The sequence below is a fragment of the Stenella coeruleoalba genome (genome assembly GCF_951394435.1).
Source record: "Stenella coeruleoalba genome assembly, chromosome: 11".
NCBI lineage: Eukaryota > Metazoa > Chordata > Mammalia > Artiodactyla > Delphinidae > Stenella > Stenella coeruleoalba.
In genome coordinates, this window is record NC_137157.1 from 14,685,438 (window position 1) to 14,703,283 (window position 17,846).

Below are 17,846 nucleotides of genomic sequence, written 5' to 3' on the forward strand. Positions count from 1 at the left end.
TTATAACCTGGTGGATGAATATAGAGACTTGGTCTGATTCAAGTTCTAGGTTTTGGCAAGAATATTTCATAGGTGGTAGTGAGTGTTTCTCTTGCATATCTGTAGATGTAATCATGTCTGACTATCTCTCTTTTAGGATTTAAGACTGATCTGTGAGTTCAGGTGTTGTCTGCCTGATATACGCATTAGGGAGTTCTCCACCAGTCTTTCCCAATGGTCTTTGGCATTGAGCATTGTTGCCTAGATCTGTTGTTGCAGTAACATAATTGTTGCAGAAGGCTGACATTCTCATTCTCTTACTTATTCTGCATTTATTAGCTGGCACTCATCTAAAAAGAAGAACTTTTCCTCATCAGTTTGGATGACTATACAGGAGATAGCTTTGGCACTGGATGAATAATTGCATAAATAACTGTAAAAAAAAAGCATTGATTGATGGTTCAAGGTCAGCAAAGAATCTCAACGACTATCTAATTAAAGATAAACAACTTTAGTTGAGCACCTACTAGGTGCCAGGCGCTATGCTAGGTAGGTCCTTTGACAGTCATTACAATTCCATTTAAAAATCATAATAATCCTGCAAGGTAATTGTTATAATCACCTTTAATAGGTAAGGAAACTAAAGCTCAGAGAAGTAACTTAGGTAAGATCAAAGAGCTGGATTACATGTATAGGAAGAGTGTACCAAAATCTTGAATGACATAGAGCTGAGAGGGAGAGTTAACAGGTCAGACGACAGAATCAATATTGGATTCCAACCAAGACTGGCAAAGGTAGACATAAAGTCCTACTCAGGGATTAAAACCACTCAAGTCCAAGCTTGGAGAGATGTGGATTCTCAGGATCTTGTGGTTAAAAATGATCTAGAGACATTAGCTTAGAACAAGCTCCACATGGATCTTAGAAATGCTAATATTTTATTTAGCTACGTTAATAGGAGCAAGATAATTAATAGGCACAAAGCTCCATGTGGATGAGAATCATAAACCTTGTTCTCTGTTGCACCCCCAGCCCCAGCATAGTACCTGGAAAAGTGATCAGTTAGTCTCTGAATATAATGGGCACTCAATACATATTTGTAAATACTTACATATATTTATTCGATCATAAAACATATTTACTGAGCGCCTATTTTTCCCTGCTGTTCTAGGTGCTTGAAATACAACAGTGCTCTTGCAGAGCTTATATCCCAGTGGAATGGTAGGGAAGAAAGACAACAAACAAATAAATAGATAAGGAAGTGGTGGTGGAAATGCTATGGAAAAAAATTAAGCAGGGTAATGTGAATGAGGAGTGCTGGGTGGGAGGAGTAACCTCACACATGGTGGTCAGAGAAGGCAGCTCTGAGAAGGTGAGGCTGGAGGAGAGACCTGAATGAAGTGAGGCTGTGAGCCATGCAAGCAAGGAACAGCAAGTGCAAAGGCCCTGAGGCAGGATTAGGCCAGATGTGTTCCAGAAAGAGTGAGGTGACGGTCTTATCCAATCTCAGCTGGTAGGACCACATCTGGAGTATGTGTGTAATTTTGGACACCACATAGTTTAAGAGAGTATCAAAGGGGAGCATTTAAGGTAGTAAAGGGTCTGGAACCAGCTCACATTGGGATGGGTTAAAGAAAAGAGTGACTTAGGCACAGCTGAGTGGCTCTCATCCAGTGGATGAAAAGCAGACACGAGGCAGAGCGCCGAGATGTACCCTGTGTGATCAACCGCTGGAAGCATTCGCTCGCTCTTGGTCTAATATACAGTAGAACAAGTTCCCTAAGACGGTATGAGCCGCCTTGCCCAGTAGTGAGCTCCCTGTTATTAGAGGTGTTCAAGCAAATAGTGCACAGGCTTCCGAGGCTGTAGAAGATGACTTGCCCGTCCCAGCTGGGATTTGGAGGAGGAGACCTCTGAGATGAATCCCACTGAGGAGATTCGGAATTGTCCCCTGACTCCTCTCTCCAGTTCCTCTCCCTTGGTTTTCACTCTCCCTCCTCGCTCACCCTGCTGATGGAGCACAGGTGTGCACGCACACACTCACACGCACACTCACCCACTCACTCACACCGGGGAGGTAAAGCAGTTCACAAAGCTGGAGAGGAGGAAAGTGTGAGAAGCTGAACAGGGAAACAGTGAGGGAAAGGAGGTAGGAGAGATGGGGGGCAGGGTGAGGGTGGCATGGAAGGGAAGCAGGAAGAAGGAGACAGGCACTGAGAAGGGGTCAGGGAAAGCGGAGGGAGGTAGAGAAGTAGGGGAAAAGGAGAGATGGAGAAAGACGGGAGAAGTAAGAGGTGACAAAGGAAAACACAGAGGGAACGGGACAAAGAGGAGGAAAATGATACTAAAAGTAAGAGGAGAAGAATGGGAGAAGGCAGTGGATGTGGGAGAGAAGAAGGATGGGGCCCAGGAGGAGGAGAGGGAGGGAGGGCGAGGAAGGAGGAGAGAAGAGACAGGGGGCGTAGAGGGGACAGGGAGGTAGCGTGAGAGTGTGAGACTTCAGAGTCAAGGAGCTCGTGTGGCACCCCGGCACGGGTCCCCAGAGCAGGAAATGGGTAATCTTGAATCACAGCTCATTTCAAGCTTCCTGTTTTCAGCTTGTCTCTGTGAACAGTTGGAGGGGTTTCCAGCTAGTAACTCCCTCCCCGGGCCAGCAGCCGTTCCACCCTCCCCATGGCTAGCCGTCCTCAATAGCTCCTCACCCCACCTCCCTTTATGGCCTGAGCACCCACCCAGAGTCCCCTCCAACACCACCCACCAGGCCACCCGCTCCATTCTCCAGGGTCCCTGATTTCACCAGGTTCCCAAGGCTCACAATGGAAGCTGTAAACCTCTTACAAGTACTGGGCTCACGCTAACTGATTGCACCGCTGGCGCTACACTAGGAAGCGGTAAACCTCTGAGTGTGGAATCCAGCCTGAGCATTTACAGAAAAATTCATCTTATAAAACATGTTTCCCTGAAACACATTTTCTTTGCCTTTTTCCAAGCACCCTTATTTTTCCTTCCATCCGCTTGCCTCCGCCCAAGTTACAAGCAGATCTTCATCCAGGCTTCTTAAAATCGATCCAGCAAACACATCTGGAGGATCTGCAACGTGCCAGGCACTGGTGTTACAACTGGGACCGAGACATGTTGTCTGTCCTTAGGAAGCTCACAGTCTAATGGGGAGACAGACATGTGTGGAGCCAGTGGGAGAGCCGGGTTTTATGGGGCTCAGACATCACACAATTTGAGAACAAAATTACTAGCCCATGTATGAGAAACCTGGGTTACCTGCTCAGTCCTGAAGAGGGCAGGATGAGCTCCCCACCCCAAACAACCCGACTACTCTAGGAGAGAAGGGCTCACAAAGGGAGGTTGGGCTGACCACTAATTCATTAATAATTAAACCTCTACATCTCTACTTTCTCTCTTTGCTCTCTTTTGTCTATCCTGTGAATAAATGAATGCATGCATGATGAATTCAGCAAATATTTACTTAAGGATGAAGTTCGGCTGCTGTTACAAAGACCTAAGGTGGCTTAAACAAGCTAGGACCTTCTCTCTCACCTAACAGGCTCCTTCCATCCTGTTGATCATTCCTTCCTGGGGTGTTACCCTTCAGACACAAGGTCTTCAGTGGAGCCCACTGCAGCTAGCAGGACGAGGAAAGGAGGAAGTGAAAAGCATCCCCCCACACAAACTTCCCTTATAAGGCAGACCTGGAAGTTCAGGCCCCACTCCTGCTCACATCTCATTGACCAAAACGTGATCGCACAACCATGATCACATGACTACACACAGGTGCCAGGGAGATGGGGAGGTGTAACGTTTATTCTGGATGGTCATGCACCCCCAGACCAAGGTGCTTCACTGCTATAGAAGAAGAGAATGGATGTTGTGGACAACCGGAAATCTCTGAGACAGCCTGCAGTGTATGCTGTTCTGACTAGGAAACCAGAAGTGGCTCTGGTCCTTTCCAGATCCACCCAGTGACAAAAATGAATTAGACAAGCTGTCCCTGCAAGCTCTCACCCCCATTCTTTCATTTCGTTGACTCTCTCTTTACCGGATCCCAAATGTTGGCTGAGAATGAAACATTATGACCACCCAAAGGGCAGTTGAAGGAAGAGGAAGCAATACAGACTTTGAAGAAGTTGCCATGGTCCGCCACCCTGTTGCTGTAGCCAAGTTCATTGTCGTACCAGGAAATGAGCTGGATTGTTGTACTTCACGCACCTATATTGTATTTCAAGCACCTTCAAGGGGCTGTTGAAGGAAGAGGAAGCAATATAGACTTTGAAGAAGTTGCCAGGAAAAAAAGGGAAGAAAATAGTGGCATGAAAACCAAATTTCGAAAAGTTCAGTGGCTTCAGATACCATAGAATGCCAAAGCAGGATAGGGAGCAAAGGGAGCTCTATTGTATTTGCCGATGAGGAGGTCGAAGGTGACCTTTGCCAAATCAGTTTCGGTGGAGTGGTGGGGAATGACATCCAGAGAGAGCTGGTTTAGGAGTGAGTGGGAAATGAGGATGTAGAGACAGAGAGAGCAGTGGTAACTGAGGTATTGAAAAGCAGGAACAATTTGAGATTAGTGGATCCATGATCATGTTAATCCAAAGGATAAAGAATCAATAAAGGGCAAGAGATGAAAAATACATGGCAGAAATATAGTTTGGCTGCTTTAACAAAGTCCAAAATAACCGTAGCTTAAACGAGATTAAGGTTTACTTTGCTCTCGTAGGAGTCTGAGCATACACAATCCCGGGCTGACTGGGGACTCCATGGTGTTGGAAATCCAGGTTCCTTCCACCTTATTAGTCAGCCATCTTCAACATGCAGCTTCCATCTTGTGGTCCAAGAAGGCTGCTCCGGCTCCCACCATCATGTAAACATCCCAGTCAGGAGAAGGGAGAAGGAAAGGTAGGGTTCCCTTCATCTTAAAGGCACCACCCAGAGGCTGCTCGCATCACATCTACTCACAGTTTCACTGGCCAGACTTAGAGACTTGACCACATCTACCTGTAAGGAGACTGGAACAAAATAATCTTTAGCTGAGAGACCAGATGCCCAGGTAAAACTTAAGGGTCCTATTACTGAGGGAGGAGGGAACAGCAGGCAGTCAGAGCCTTAGAGGACCTAGAACAAAGGGTAGCTTCGGCCTCCGGTGGGAGGAGGCAGCCTGCCACTGAGGCTGGGTTGCACGAAGAGCCAAGAAGAGAGAAGGTTTGCCAAGCCTCCCTCCCCCTCGCTGTTTACGATCTGTGGGGTGGGACCGCAGGCATGCTCTTGTAGATACCCTGAGATTGTTCCAAGAACAGCTGTGCTTTTGGAGTCCTGAGTTTCATTCCCAGCTCTGTGCTTAGCTGCTATATGGCCTTGGACAAGGAGAAAAATCTCCCTTTCCCCATGTTAAGTGGCCATAATAATGGCCACCCTGCCTGCCTCACAATCCTGTTTTGGGTCCCAGAGGAGGGCTGTGAAGATGCCACGTAAGTTGTGAAGTTGGGGCAGACGTGGATGGGCATCATCATGGAGGGAGGGAGTGGTCAGGGCACTGCTGAGCCTGAAGGGTGGGCAGAAAAGGACTAGAAGAGGCTGTAAGGCCAGGACCACCCCCCACCCAGGCTACTCAGCACCCACCCAGCCCCCCAGTGGATCTGGCCTCTGCCCACTGCTGGCCCAGCTTCAGAACCCCTCTGCTGTCCGAGTGAGGACGACAGGGGAGGGGGCACCCACCCAGCTGTCCACAGGTGCTGGGAGTCAGCCTCTGTTATGTCCTGAGATCGCTGTCACAACGCCTTGGCCTCCTCCCCTGCACTTGGCCTTGGAAGCTCTCCTAAGACCTCTCCTTGACCCCAGGACACCACCGCATGTTCCTGGCCTCAGCCCAGTAAACAGTGTGAGCGAGTTTCTCCCCCAGGCCTTTGGACTAGCAGAGCTAGCCATGTCCAGTGCGTGCACACTCCCACACACACACATGCACACACGGACTGCACACACAAAAACACCGCACACCCCACACAACGCACATGCAAACACCACACATATACATCACAAAATATACATTCCACCCACATACCCCACACACCCCACACGCACGTCCTCCACACACTTCACACACACAACCCACATGCACACACCCTGCCCATGCACACCACATGCACATACACACATACATACTCCCTTCTTCCTAACTGGTCTCTCTCTATCCCACATCACACCCCTCCATCCAACCCTCTACACAGCTGCTTGAGTGATTTTTCTAAAACACAAATTAGGCTACTTTCTTGTTTAAACTCTTCTCCGTCAAGTGGCTTTGCAGAGTCTTCAGGCTAGCATCCTAGCCCCTACCAGAGCTGTTGAGGCCCTCCATGGTCTATTCCCTGAAGACCCTCTTCAGGCATCCCCCCACCCTCCTGTCCCCTTGGCCAGTCCAAACTGCTGGCCCATCCCCCCTCCCTACGGGCTCCTCCTGCCTCTGCCTTGTCCATCCTCCATCCTCTCCAGAGAACGCACCTGCTCCATAGTCCATGTGAGAATCGCGTTCATTCTTCCAAACCCTGTTCAGAGCCCACCCCTTCTATAAAGATCCCCTTGACTCCCCAGGTGGAATGCTGCCTTTCTCTTCCACAGGAAGTGGTGGGGTGACTTGTTTTCTAGGTCTGCCTTCCCTGCCAGGCAGGCGACCTTCTCAAGGTTACTGTATACGGTGCAGCCCTGGGTCCCAGCACTGGGTAGGTACCCAGTGAACGCTGGGTGGGTGGGTGGGTACTCAACCCCTCATCCTCCCACACAGATCAAAGTAGAAAACCAGCATGACTACCAGGACATCACCAGCATGGTGGCTATGGCCAAAACCTACGCCACCACCGAGGCCTTCATCGACTCCAAGTACGACATCCGCATCCAGAAAATTGGATCCAACTACAAAGCTTACATGTGAGTCCCTGGGCAGGGGCTGGGGAGCTGGGAGGAAGGGTAGGAGCAGAGTGTGAGAAGAACGGAGACTAAAAATACATGTCATGCCCTGTCTTCTCTGCCCCAGAGCAGAGACCCCATAGGGACATCATTATTCTCCCTTTCTGTCTCCTTTACCACCCTTCTTCTCTGGTTAGTACAGCGGAAGGCTGATGCTCCACATGGCTTATCCCAGGGTAGAAATCTGTCTACCCAAGTGAAGCCTGTCTCCCCCAGAGAAAGAAAGACTGTTGGCATGTTTCGAAGTATATACCTGATGCATGTCATAGGAGACATACATGGAAGAGAGGCTTAGGGACAAATCAAGGAAGGCCTTGAATGCCTTGCTGAGGGTTGTGAATTTTCTTCTCTTCCCTTCTGAGCAGTGAAGTGTCATGATCTGACCTGTATTTGTAAGAAGATGGCTCTGGGGCTGTGGGCTGCAAAAGGGTTTCTCTGGGACAAATAAGAGCAGGAAGGAGATTACATCAGATTTCTTCAGCTGCAATTAGTAAAAACCATACCTGACTAATTTGGTGGAGTTTTTTTAAAGGGAATTTATTAGCTGAATGATCAGAACTAACTAACAAAACCCCAAATTATCAATTTCAGACATATTAGGGTCCAGGGCAGCCGCAGGAATCTGGGTAGCCAGAAGTAATATACAGTCTTCGTGGCACCCCATTAGGAAGTGAATCTGCCCTAATCATGTTCAGGGCTTAACTCAAGATTGTGATTCCGTGGAAACAGTGCTGATTAATCCAACTGTGGTCACATGCTTATTAGTTAGAGGAATGTAGAGCAGTATGAAGAGTCCCACCAAGATAGCATGCAATATGGGCAGGTCATTATCCAGTGGAAATAGAGGTTGTGTGACTAAAAGAAAAGGGATGAATGCCAGAAAATCCAACACACATTCATCCCGGGGGTGGTTCAGGCAAAGGATGACTCACGCTGGAGCTGCGGTTACAAGGATGAGCGGGAGTTCTTGACCAGGTGGAGGGCTTGGTGTTTAGAGAGGTCTTATCTGCCCCAGGTCCTCTCTGTCTCACTTTGGAGTGTTGTTGTTTCCACTTGGAATGATGAGAGCCCAGAGAGGCAACAGGTGCCTGGTTTCCAAGCATGCATGGCACACTGATTGCCTGGTTCCATCTTTGAGGACTACAACAGCTGACTCTGGACAGTTAGAAAGCCCTTTGCTTCTGTGTGGTGGAGCTGTGCTCTAGATCAGGGTCAGCAAACCACAGCCCACAGGCCAAATCCAGCTTCCACCTGTCTCAGTAAATAAGGTTTTATTGATCACAGCCATACATATCCACTTCTGTATTATCTAAGGTTGCTTTTGCACTACCTGGATTGCCTAGACCGGTGGTCTACAAACTTTTTCTGTAAATGACCAGATGGTAATTTTAGGCTTTGCAAGTCACACAGTCTCTGTTGCAACCACTCCACTCTGCCATTGCCTGGGAAACTGGAGAAAATGCAGTCAGTTGACCTATAAGGAAATATGCCCAGGAAAGGGATGGGGCCAAGAGATACTTCTGGTCAGTCTTGCCAATCGCTCTCTTCCACCCGTGAGCCAGGCCAGACCTGCCACTGCTCTCAGATGCCCTCAAGGTGATAAGATCACCTCCCCCTGCCACCCCCAGCCTCTCTGAGTTGGAGAATATTCCAGTGCATGGTCCAGTGCATTCCTGAGGCCTCCACCATCCCACATGATATCATTTCCCTCCTCTCCTCATTGTTAGCGTTTCCACTTGACATTGACAACACCTTGTCCCAGTTTCTCTTCTTGAGGATTACCTCATTGCTGCATTCTTTATGCTGAGCCTTTCTGCCCTGACAGCTCCAATTTGTCTTTAGTTATGGTGTTTCCTGGACGCTGGGTTGGCCCACATCCGAGGGAGAGTGTTCATGTCACACCTCGGTGTAGAACGCCCTCTCTGCCCATGACCATTCAGCGTCCTTTCTGGCCCACTTCCTGCCCAGTACTTGGGCCTTTGTGCGTGTTGCCACTGGGTGTCATTGTTTCTAAATCCTCTCAGCAGACAGAGCTGGGAAATAAATATGTGTATCTCAACCCGTGTATACACACGTCTTTAACTGTAATTTACAGTTGTGTGATACACACACACACACACACACACACACACACACACATATCCATCTATAGCTAAAGCTAGACAGAGTTCATAGTGATGTGTCAGACTTTCATCCCGTACCACATGATTCATGTTAGCCTTCCCAGATTGCTTATCTGTAACTTCCCACTCCAACTGGGAAGAAACCTGGCTCCCACCATCCCCCATCCATGTACTTCTTTGTTCATCCACAGTATATGTGTACAGTTGCAGAACTGTCAAGCCGTAGTCCCATGAGAAACAACTTCACCAACTATGGTACAGGACTTACATACAGTTTCTTTTGTACCTAGTCATACAGCCTCCACTAATTTCCAAAGTTACTTAGGCAGCACCTTTCCACTCACCCCCGCCCCTTCATCAAGGGGGTCAGCTTCATACATGTGTCGTAAACGTAGATTCTGTTGTCACAGTCTACATCCCATCCTACATTCTAGCAGCTGCATCACATTTGGGCCAATCAACTCTTTTCCCCAAACCTGTGATGGGCTCTGCCATGAAGAGTCATGGTTAAGAGCACAGAGTTTCTCAGATATGGTTTGGTGGCTTCTGCCACTCAGTGGGAATGATAATAATAATAATATCCATCTCATTAGTTTTTGTGAGGCTGAAATAAGCCAGTGCTTATAAAGCTTTTAGACCCATGTCTCAGACATAGAAAGCACTCACTAAATATCAGCTCTCACTATCGTTATCTTCTTGGAAGGAGACCAGTCTGGCTTGTGCTCCTGCTGCTTCTGGCATTAGAATGCTTTTTTTTTTCTTGTCTACGCTTACTGAAAAGTAATAGTAGCACCCGTTGTACTAAGAGGTTTATGGGAATCTTTCCTTTAATCCACACAGTGCCCTATAAGCATGGTACTAAAATTATTCCCATTTACCCATGAGAAATAGAGCCAGAGATGTTGTCCATGGTTATACAGCTAGAAAATGCTAGAACCGAGATTCAAACTCACATCCATCTGACTCAAGTCAGTTCTTACCTTCCCTTGTTACCATGCAGATCCCACTTTATTGAATCCTACTCACCCTCCCAGGCACATCTCAATCGCCACCTTCTGGGGTTCATGTTAAATGACTGGTTTCTCCTTTGCTTCCCCAGAGTGCTTCATGCCTCATGTGTACTGCTAACCCTACCACGCCTATGTTCTGGTTTTAGGCTGGTCTACCCCTTTAAGGTAGTGAGCAGCTTGAGGAAGGAGTCATGTCTTCACACTCAGATTAGTCCTGTACCCAGGACATAGGGAGGCCTGGTGATTGTTTGCCAAATTGAATTGCATTGCATTGAGATGAACTAAACTTAATTGACATGAAGCTTATCAATGTCACTGCTACCCTTAGTCATTATGTCTCCTATTGGCCACCATCTATTCTCAGCATCTGCTGCGCTCAGATACATTTTATTTTCTCTTTTAGAAAGACATTTTATAGCAATTCCTCTCCTGGTTCACCCTTAAACCTCAATCACATGCCTTCCCTTGGTCATGAAACAAATTGCTTTACCTCTGCCACTTTGCCTAAAGCCATTCAGTCTTTGCTGAATCCAGATATGCCATTAGAGATAGTTTGTCTGGATTGCTCATCAACATACACAGTCTCTTACCTAGTAGGTAGTTACTGGACACCTACTACATGCCAGGGACCACTGGACACTAGAGGTACAGAGGGATGAGTCAAAACATGTTCCCTGCCCTCAGGAAAGACAGCACACTAAAGTAGTCATTGCAAGTGAGATGAGCATTACTAAACATTGGTATAGGGTGTAGTATAGGGGGTTCTTATTGGGGAAGATGTACTCTCAGGAAGTCACATTTTCAGATGAAACTTGAAGGATGAGTAGGACTTAGGGAGGCAAAGATGGAGATGAAGACTGGATCCGGCAAAGGAAAAAGGTGTGTGGAGGCCTACACACAGGAAATATCCATGGGCTTTGGAGAAAGGGCAAGGGAACTAAGAGGGTGAGGCAGGCAGAGCCAGAAGGCCTGCCTGCTCTTCACCATGGAAAGTAATCACTTCTCTCCATGGATCATTTTTCCTACATTTTGGGGCTCTCAAAAAAGATTCCAGAGTCACCGGAGGCTATACTGCCCTAGTTCTTCTTCTGAAAAACAGGAGGCCAAAGTTCTCAGGATTTAATCTGATAGTGTAGGCATTTGTTAAATTTAACTTTTATATTTCAAAGGTGGATTGGGAAAAGATACATAAGACCCAACAAGTAAGACAGTCAACATAGAGGGAAATAAAAACAGAAAAATAAATCTGAAGACTGGATGCGTACCTAAGACTACATGTCAGAATGTAAGCCAGATATTTGAATCAGAGCCGCCAAACAGCCAAAGCAAAAAAGGAAAGCAGATCAATGACAAGCATCCCTAATGCCCTCACTGTGTTATTTGTTGTGATACAGGAGAACCTCCATCTCTGGAAACTGGAAGGCCAACACAGGCTCTGCTATGCTGGAGCAGGTGGCCATGACAGAGAGGTAAGAGGCAAAGGAGGTGTTCAGGGAGAGGCACCAGCCATAGTGGGAGATAGATAGGGATATAATAAGGATCCTGTAATGAATGCCATCTCACACTTTGGCCGTGTCTCTCCACCCACAGAGTACTTTCCTAGGCATGATCTCCATTACTGCCCATAACAGCCTGCAGGGAAGGTTTTATAAATAACCCCATTTTACAGATAGGGCAGAAAGTTCAGAGGGGGAAAGTGACTTGTCCAAGGTCACAGAGCTAATCAGTGACAGAGCTGAAAGTAGACCCCTACTATCTTGACTCCAAGTCCAGGGGTCTTTCCGGCCCTACCCAGCTGCTGTAGGAAGAGAGCAGGAAGTCCTCACCAGTCTTTCCCTGCTCTGACAGCTGCATGGAAGCATCCCTATTAGGGCAACAGGGCTACTGGACTGTCCACTCCTCTCTCAGACTTATTCCTATATCAATATGAGAGGGAGAGGTTGATTTCCTATGAATCATGAATGTGGCAGGGATGCACTCTGGCTGAAAGTCGCTCAGGTCTTTCTCCCTTATTTAAACAACACCTGTAAGCCATCCTCACCTGAAGAAGGACCTGTCGCCTGCTCTTGGGGCCAGCAGCATACACACATCCTTTTTTGATTGCCCAGTGACTTCTGCTTGCAAGCATTCAATGACAATGGACAAAGCATGGGCTTTGGGGTCAGAAAGGCCTGTTCAGTGAACATGTATTGAGTGCCTACTGCATGCCATGTATGTTGAGCACTAAAGAGGCCAAGATGAAAAGACCCAATCCTTCCTTTTAAGAACTCTGTATCAGTTGCAAGTGTCAGAACACAAATTAGATTGGTTTGAACCAAAGGGGGGATTTATTGGCTTGTGGCAATGAAAACTCCAGAGGTACAGCTCCAGGTAGGACTTTAGAACTTATTCTACCCCCTTAAGTTGGATAGAATATGTTGGCTTCTGTGTTGGTTTCATTCTGGTCATTCATATGGTGGCCCATAATGACTCCAGGCTTATATCTTGACAGTGTCAAGTCCAGCAGAAAGAAGGTGTCTTTCCCAACCATTGCAGTCAAAGCCTGGAATAGAGCCTTATTCACAGATTGGCCTGACTTAGATCATATGACCATCCCCGAACCAATCACCATGGTCCAGAAAGCAGCAATGCTGTGATTATATAGGCCTATGTCACATCTCTGCCCCTAGAGATTGGAGTGGGACCACCCTGCTACAGTAGCGATGACTGAGTGAGACTTAGGGGAGGGATATAACACAGTCACTGTCCTCATGGAACTGCTGGTTCAGGGCTCTAAGCTGAGGAAGTGGCATGAACGAAAGTGAGTGGTCCTGCCCCTTCCAAGCTGTATTACATAGGGTAAGTTAACTACCCTTTCTGAACTTCTTCAGTTGTAAATTGGAGTTAACATACCCAAGCCAGAGGGCTGAATGAGAGAGGGATGTTCAGTACCTAACCCAGTGCTGGCCTATGGCAGGGAGGGACACTGTAAATGTTGGCTTCCTTCCCTTCCAGTCAACCCCAGGTGGCAGCTACTACCTTCCAGGTGGGTACCCACAAATGCTAAGTAGTCTCAGGGGAGTTGTGCTCATCACCTGGCACAACTGAATCACCTGGTTTGGGGGAGTCACATCCTTCCCCCAGTGGGCATTCACAGGACAGTCTTGGCCCTTTTCTTCATGGCCTTTCCAGAATGTGAGCCCAGCCTTCCCCAATGTCTCACAAGCTACTCACAGATGTCTCCAGCAGGGCACTATCTCCCTGGCTCTGCTCAGTCCCAGGCCACATGGGCCATCTCTGCAGGAGCCTACCATGGGAGTGGGTCTGCTCAGGCCTGGAATTCACTTTCCATTCTGCAAATTCATGGGCAGTACCCTCAGTGCCTCAAGGGGCATTAGCGGATGAGATGAGAGATCTGGTTCTGAGAGCACTTCAGCTCATTCCAGGCCTTATGGCTCAGAGACACAAATAGATCTCAGAGCAGGCGTGCCCCCATGTGACCCTGGAGGGTGGGGAGAGAAGCAAGAACGTTTGACACAAAGTCCCCTGTGACTCCAAGTCCAGCCACCATGAGGGAAGCCAAGTGCAAGGCCAGGAAGACTTCTCCAGATACAAGCATCCTCTTGTTGCAGGGTCAAAGTCCAGCACTGAGATCTTCCCCTGCAAAGCAAACGGGCCTTGCAGCCATCAAGTGGCTGGAAAGGGAAAAAAAAGCAGCGGGTCCAGAGGACCAGGCCCCCAGGCCAGGCGAGAGTGGCCTGCCAGGCTCCTCTGCTCGCATTCCCCAGGCAGGAGGAGAATATGCCCTTTGTCCCCACAGGCTGGGCCTGGGAGAGCGGCCTGGGAGGGATTTCTGGGGACCTTCGATCAGCTTTCCCAAGGGAAAAGGACTTCAGGGGAAGCTGGGTGTCCAGGATGGCTCCAGATGGGGGCAAGGCAAGCTTCCCACTACTAGGGAGCCAGTCAAGGTCTAGGCGGGGTGGGCTCAGGTCTCTGAGATCTCTCCCAGCTCCCATTCCTTCTCCCCCAGTCCTGCTTCTCTCCTGCCTTCCTGGCTCCCTTTTAGCTGCTCTCCTGCTGTCTCTCTCTCACAGTCCATCTATGTCTCTGCCTCCCTTTTTACCCATTCTGTCTCTCCCACTGCCTCTGTCTCTCTCAGGTCTCTGTCTCTCTCTGGTCTCTGTCTCTCTGCCTTTCTGTCTCTCTTGCTGCATCTCTGTCTCTCTCCATCTCTGAATGGTTGCCTGTGTGTCACTGTCTGTCCCATAGCCTGTTTTTCTGTATGTGTCCTTCTGTGTCTCTCCCTCCCTCTGTCTCTGCCTCTCTCTCCCTCTGCTTCCCGTCCCTGCTCCCTGCCCCTCATGCCCACTGCCTGTCTCTCCATCCCTGCAGGTACAGGCTGTGGGTGGACAGCTGCTCAGAGATGTTTGGTGGCCTGGACATCTGCGCCGTCAAGGCTGTCCACAGCAAGGATGGCAGAGACTACATCATTGAGGTGAGAGGTGGACCAGGATATCCTCCTGGCCTGTCCAGGCCCCTGAGCAGGCACGCCAGAGGGAAGGAGTCCAAGTGTGGCCTCCAGCATGGTCAGCTGTGTCTTAGCCCATGGCTGGGGCACATGCAGCCCAGGCCACAGCAAGCAGCCCCCACAGGCTTCTCACCTACCACCCTCACATACCCCATCCCCACCCTTGGCTGCCCCTAAAGCCTTTGTGCCCAGGGGCTCTGAGCTGGCCCTCAGGAGTTCTGGGCGTGAGGTTAAACAAATACCCCCAACCCATGGCCCTAACAGTAGGGGAAAAGCATCGGGCCAAGAGTTGGCAAGATTCTGTCCCCTCAGAGGCCTCTTCAATTTTCTCAGTGTCCCAGTGTGTAAAGAGGACACACTTCCCTGGTCACTAGGCAGAGATTCCATTGTCTGTTCAATCAGCAGACAGGTACCCAGTGGCTCCCATGGGCTTGGCGTGGGGGTAGCTCTGGGGACAGAGCTCTGAGCAAGACGGACGTGGGGTGTGCAGGCTGGCAGGGAAGGGTGGTACACTAACTTCAGGGCACCGAAGGTTAGGAAAGGGGTGTGAATGGAGGGAAATGTAATTGTAAGAGAGGTCAGAGGGGCTCTGAGTCCCAGAATCTCTCCCTCAACCTTCCTGCAGCCCATGCCTCTCAGAGGCCAACCACCCCTGCTACCCTCCAGAGCTGTCGCCTACAGGTCGCCATGGTCCTTCCATCACCCTCCTCCCCTACCCCAAAGACTTCCTCTCCATGCTTCTCCCAGCCCCACAGTCGCCCTCCCACCTTCAAGGCTCCCTGTGTCCACCCCAATCCCACGGTCCCCCTCCCCCCGTGTGGCTCCCCAAGTCTCTTGGCCTCACAGCCCCCTCCCCCTTCCTAACTCCCTTTCCCTCCCCGCCACAGCTCATGGTCCTCCATTGCTTCCCCTGAAAATGCTGCTCTGGCTCAGAATTCTCCCTTCTCTCCCCAGCCTCACATCCTAGCTCTCCCACCCCCCAGAGCCCCTTCCGGTGCTTCCCTTCTGTGGCCTTCTCCAACCACTGCAGAGGCGCGGTGCTGACACAGGGCCAAGACGTGTGAGGGAGAGCCCTGTGGCTGCCCCCTCCCCGGGGTGTGGGCGGCTAATGGGAAGCACATGGCTGGGGTGACCGCAAGAGCCAGCCAGTCCTCCAGCCCCGAGTGTCTGCACCACTCCCGGGATCCACGGTGTGGCGGGAGCCGGTGACTGGAGCGGTGGGAGCCCTGCTCTTCTCCTCCAGCATTGCCAGGAGGGCATCCACACCCAAGCCCAGGGAGTATCCAGCTTGGAGGTGAAGGGGAGGGAGTCCAGGCTGGACATAGCCCCTCTGCCCACACTCACCCCCCAGAAGGCCAGGTAGCGTCCAAGGGTGAGTTGCGTCTATATTTGCAGGTTAAATCCTGCTCTAGAAAACAGCTCTCTCCTCACGTCCAGCAGCCACCATTACCTGAAATGTCCTCAGCAGCCCCTTCTCAGAGGACATTGAAGGGGCCAGGAGCAAAACTACTGCCCTGTACACTTGCTTCCCAGCTAGACCCAGGCTGCTCCCTGGAGGAGCGAGGATGCCTGGGACCTTCAGACCGACGCCTAGGGCACTGCATCTCCTGAGACCCTTCCTGGCCTTTCTGCCTCTGCACCTCTTCATGGGGCCACCACACATGAACTCAGCTTTGGCACACATGTGGTCACTGATTGATTCACCCATCGTTCATTCACTGTTGAGCTCCTATTCTGGGCGCCAGACCCCCAGCCAAGTGATGGAGATGCAGCAGTGAGCACAGTCGCAGGGACCCTTCCCCTAGAGCTTCCTTTCAGAGAGGGGCCAGCAATCAGCAGAGGGACTCCTGGCTCCCTTCCCCGAGCTCCTGCCTATCTGAGTTTCCTCAGCTTTCACTCTTAGGAAACAAAAATTTGTACCCGTGGGCCCAGACTCCCTGCCTCCAGACATTCAGCGGGTCAGGGATGAAAGACCTTACACATTGAAAAAAAAAAAAAAAAATTTGTGGGTTTGGACTTTACAACACAATAAGACAACTTCTCAAAAATGTTCCAGGGTCGGGGGCGAGGGAAATGGCTTTTCAGATTTTTTTGTCTCTCAGAAACATTGCAGAGTTGTTTCCGTTGCTTTTCAGTTTAGAGTGAGGTCAAGGGAGATGGGGAGCTTTTTACCAGAAAGATAAAAGGTATTTTTCCCCAGTCAGGAAAAAAAACAGACAGAAGGGATCCAAAAATACTGATTTCTTCAGCCACCTCTGTGGTAAGAACATAAAATTTGTGGGACATGTTTTGTGAAGATCCTCACAGTGAAATACTCAGGGGAAAGACACTTGAACTTGTCCTCCATGACCTGTACAGGGAATGACATTGCTCATTGGAAAAATGTTTCCCTGGGGAGACCAGAATGTCCACTTCCTCTGGCTGTGTCCACCATGGGGACTCCAGAATGCTCTGACCTCAGATTCCTTGTGGTGGCTGTTTTCTACTGCAGGGAGTGTAGGAAACAGAAACCAGAACAAAAAGGGGTGGGCGGGCTCAGGAAGAGAAAGGACGACAGGCCTGTGTACACGTAGACGCCACAGTTATAACTCAACTCAGCCCACATTGAACGAGAGACTGTCCATGCGCCGGGCACTGGGAGCCAGGGTACCAGGAACCCAGGCATGACCAACAGGGAGCTCAGTTTGAGGACAGGTTTCAGGACCGTCCATAATAGGATCTGCATCACATCCTTGGGTTTGCTTTTCAGCTTCCCCACCATAGTAGGTAGACTCACGGGCTCCTAAGTCCCAGCTGGAAGGGTCTTTGCCGCTGCCCACACCCCTCAGTTTATAGTTGAGGGAAACAACAGGCCCACAGAGGAAAAGTGACATGCCAAGATCACACAGCAAGTCCCTAGCAGAACCGAAGCCTGGAACCCAGGTCTGCTGTTCCCCTTTCTTACCACAGAGAGCTGTTCGTTGATCGGTGAGACACGGAAGGATTGCTAGCAATCTGTCCTTGAATTTGCTACTTCTTTGCCTTCAGTGTTCCCATGATGATAAGGATAGTAATGGTACCTATCTCAAAGAGCTATGCTGAGATTTGTGTGAGGTCATCCACACCCAGTGCTTAGGACAGCGCCTGGCACATAATAATGACATGTAGCACTTATTAGTATCCTTATCGTCCTCAGCAGGACTTATTGTAGGGACCTTTCATTCCTCCATTCAAGAGGTACTTAGTGAGGGCACACCTGTCTAACAGGACACAGGGTCCATCCCC

At 49.5% G+C, this 17,846-nt stretch overlaps 1 protein-coding gene across 3 annotated transcripts in view; it reads left to right on the forward strand.

Annotated features, from left to right (window-relative positions):
* Window positions 1–17,846, forward strand: part of SYN3 (synapsin III) — a 428,731-nt gene that overhangs the window by 395,484 nt on the left and 15,401 nt on the right. For all 3 annotated transcript variants that reach the window (XR_013830364.1, XM_079935834.1, XM_079935835.1), the window contains exons 8-10: window positions 6,761–6,903; window positions 11,470–11,544; window positions 14,447–14,549. Coding sequence is in view for 2 of the 3 variants with exons in the window: in XM_079935834.1 (XP_079791960.1) it covers window positions 6,761–6,903; window positions 11,470–11,544; window positions 14,447–14,549 (321 nt within the window). In the remaining variant the exon portion in view is untranslated. The remainder of the gene's footprint in view (window positions 1–6,760; window positions 6,904–11,469; window positions 11,545–14,446; window positions 14,550–17,846) is intronic.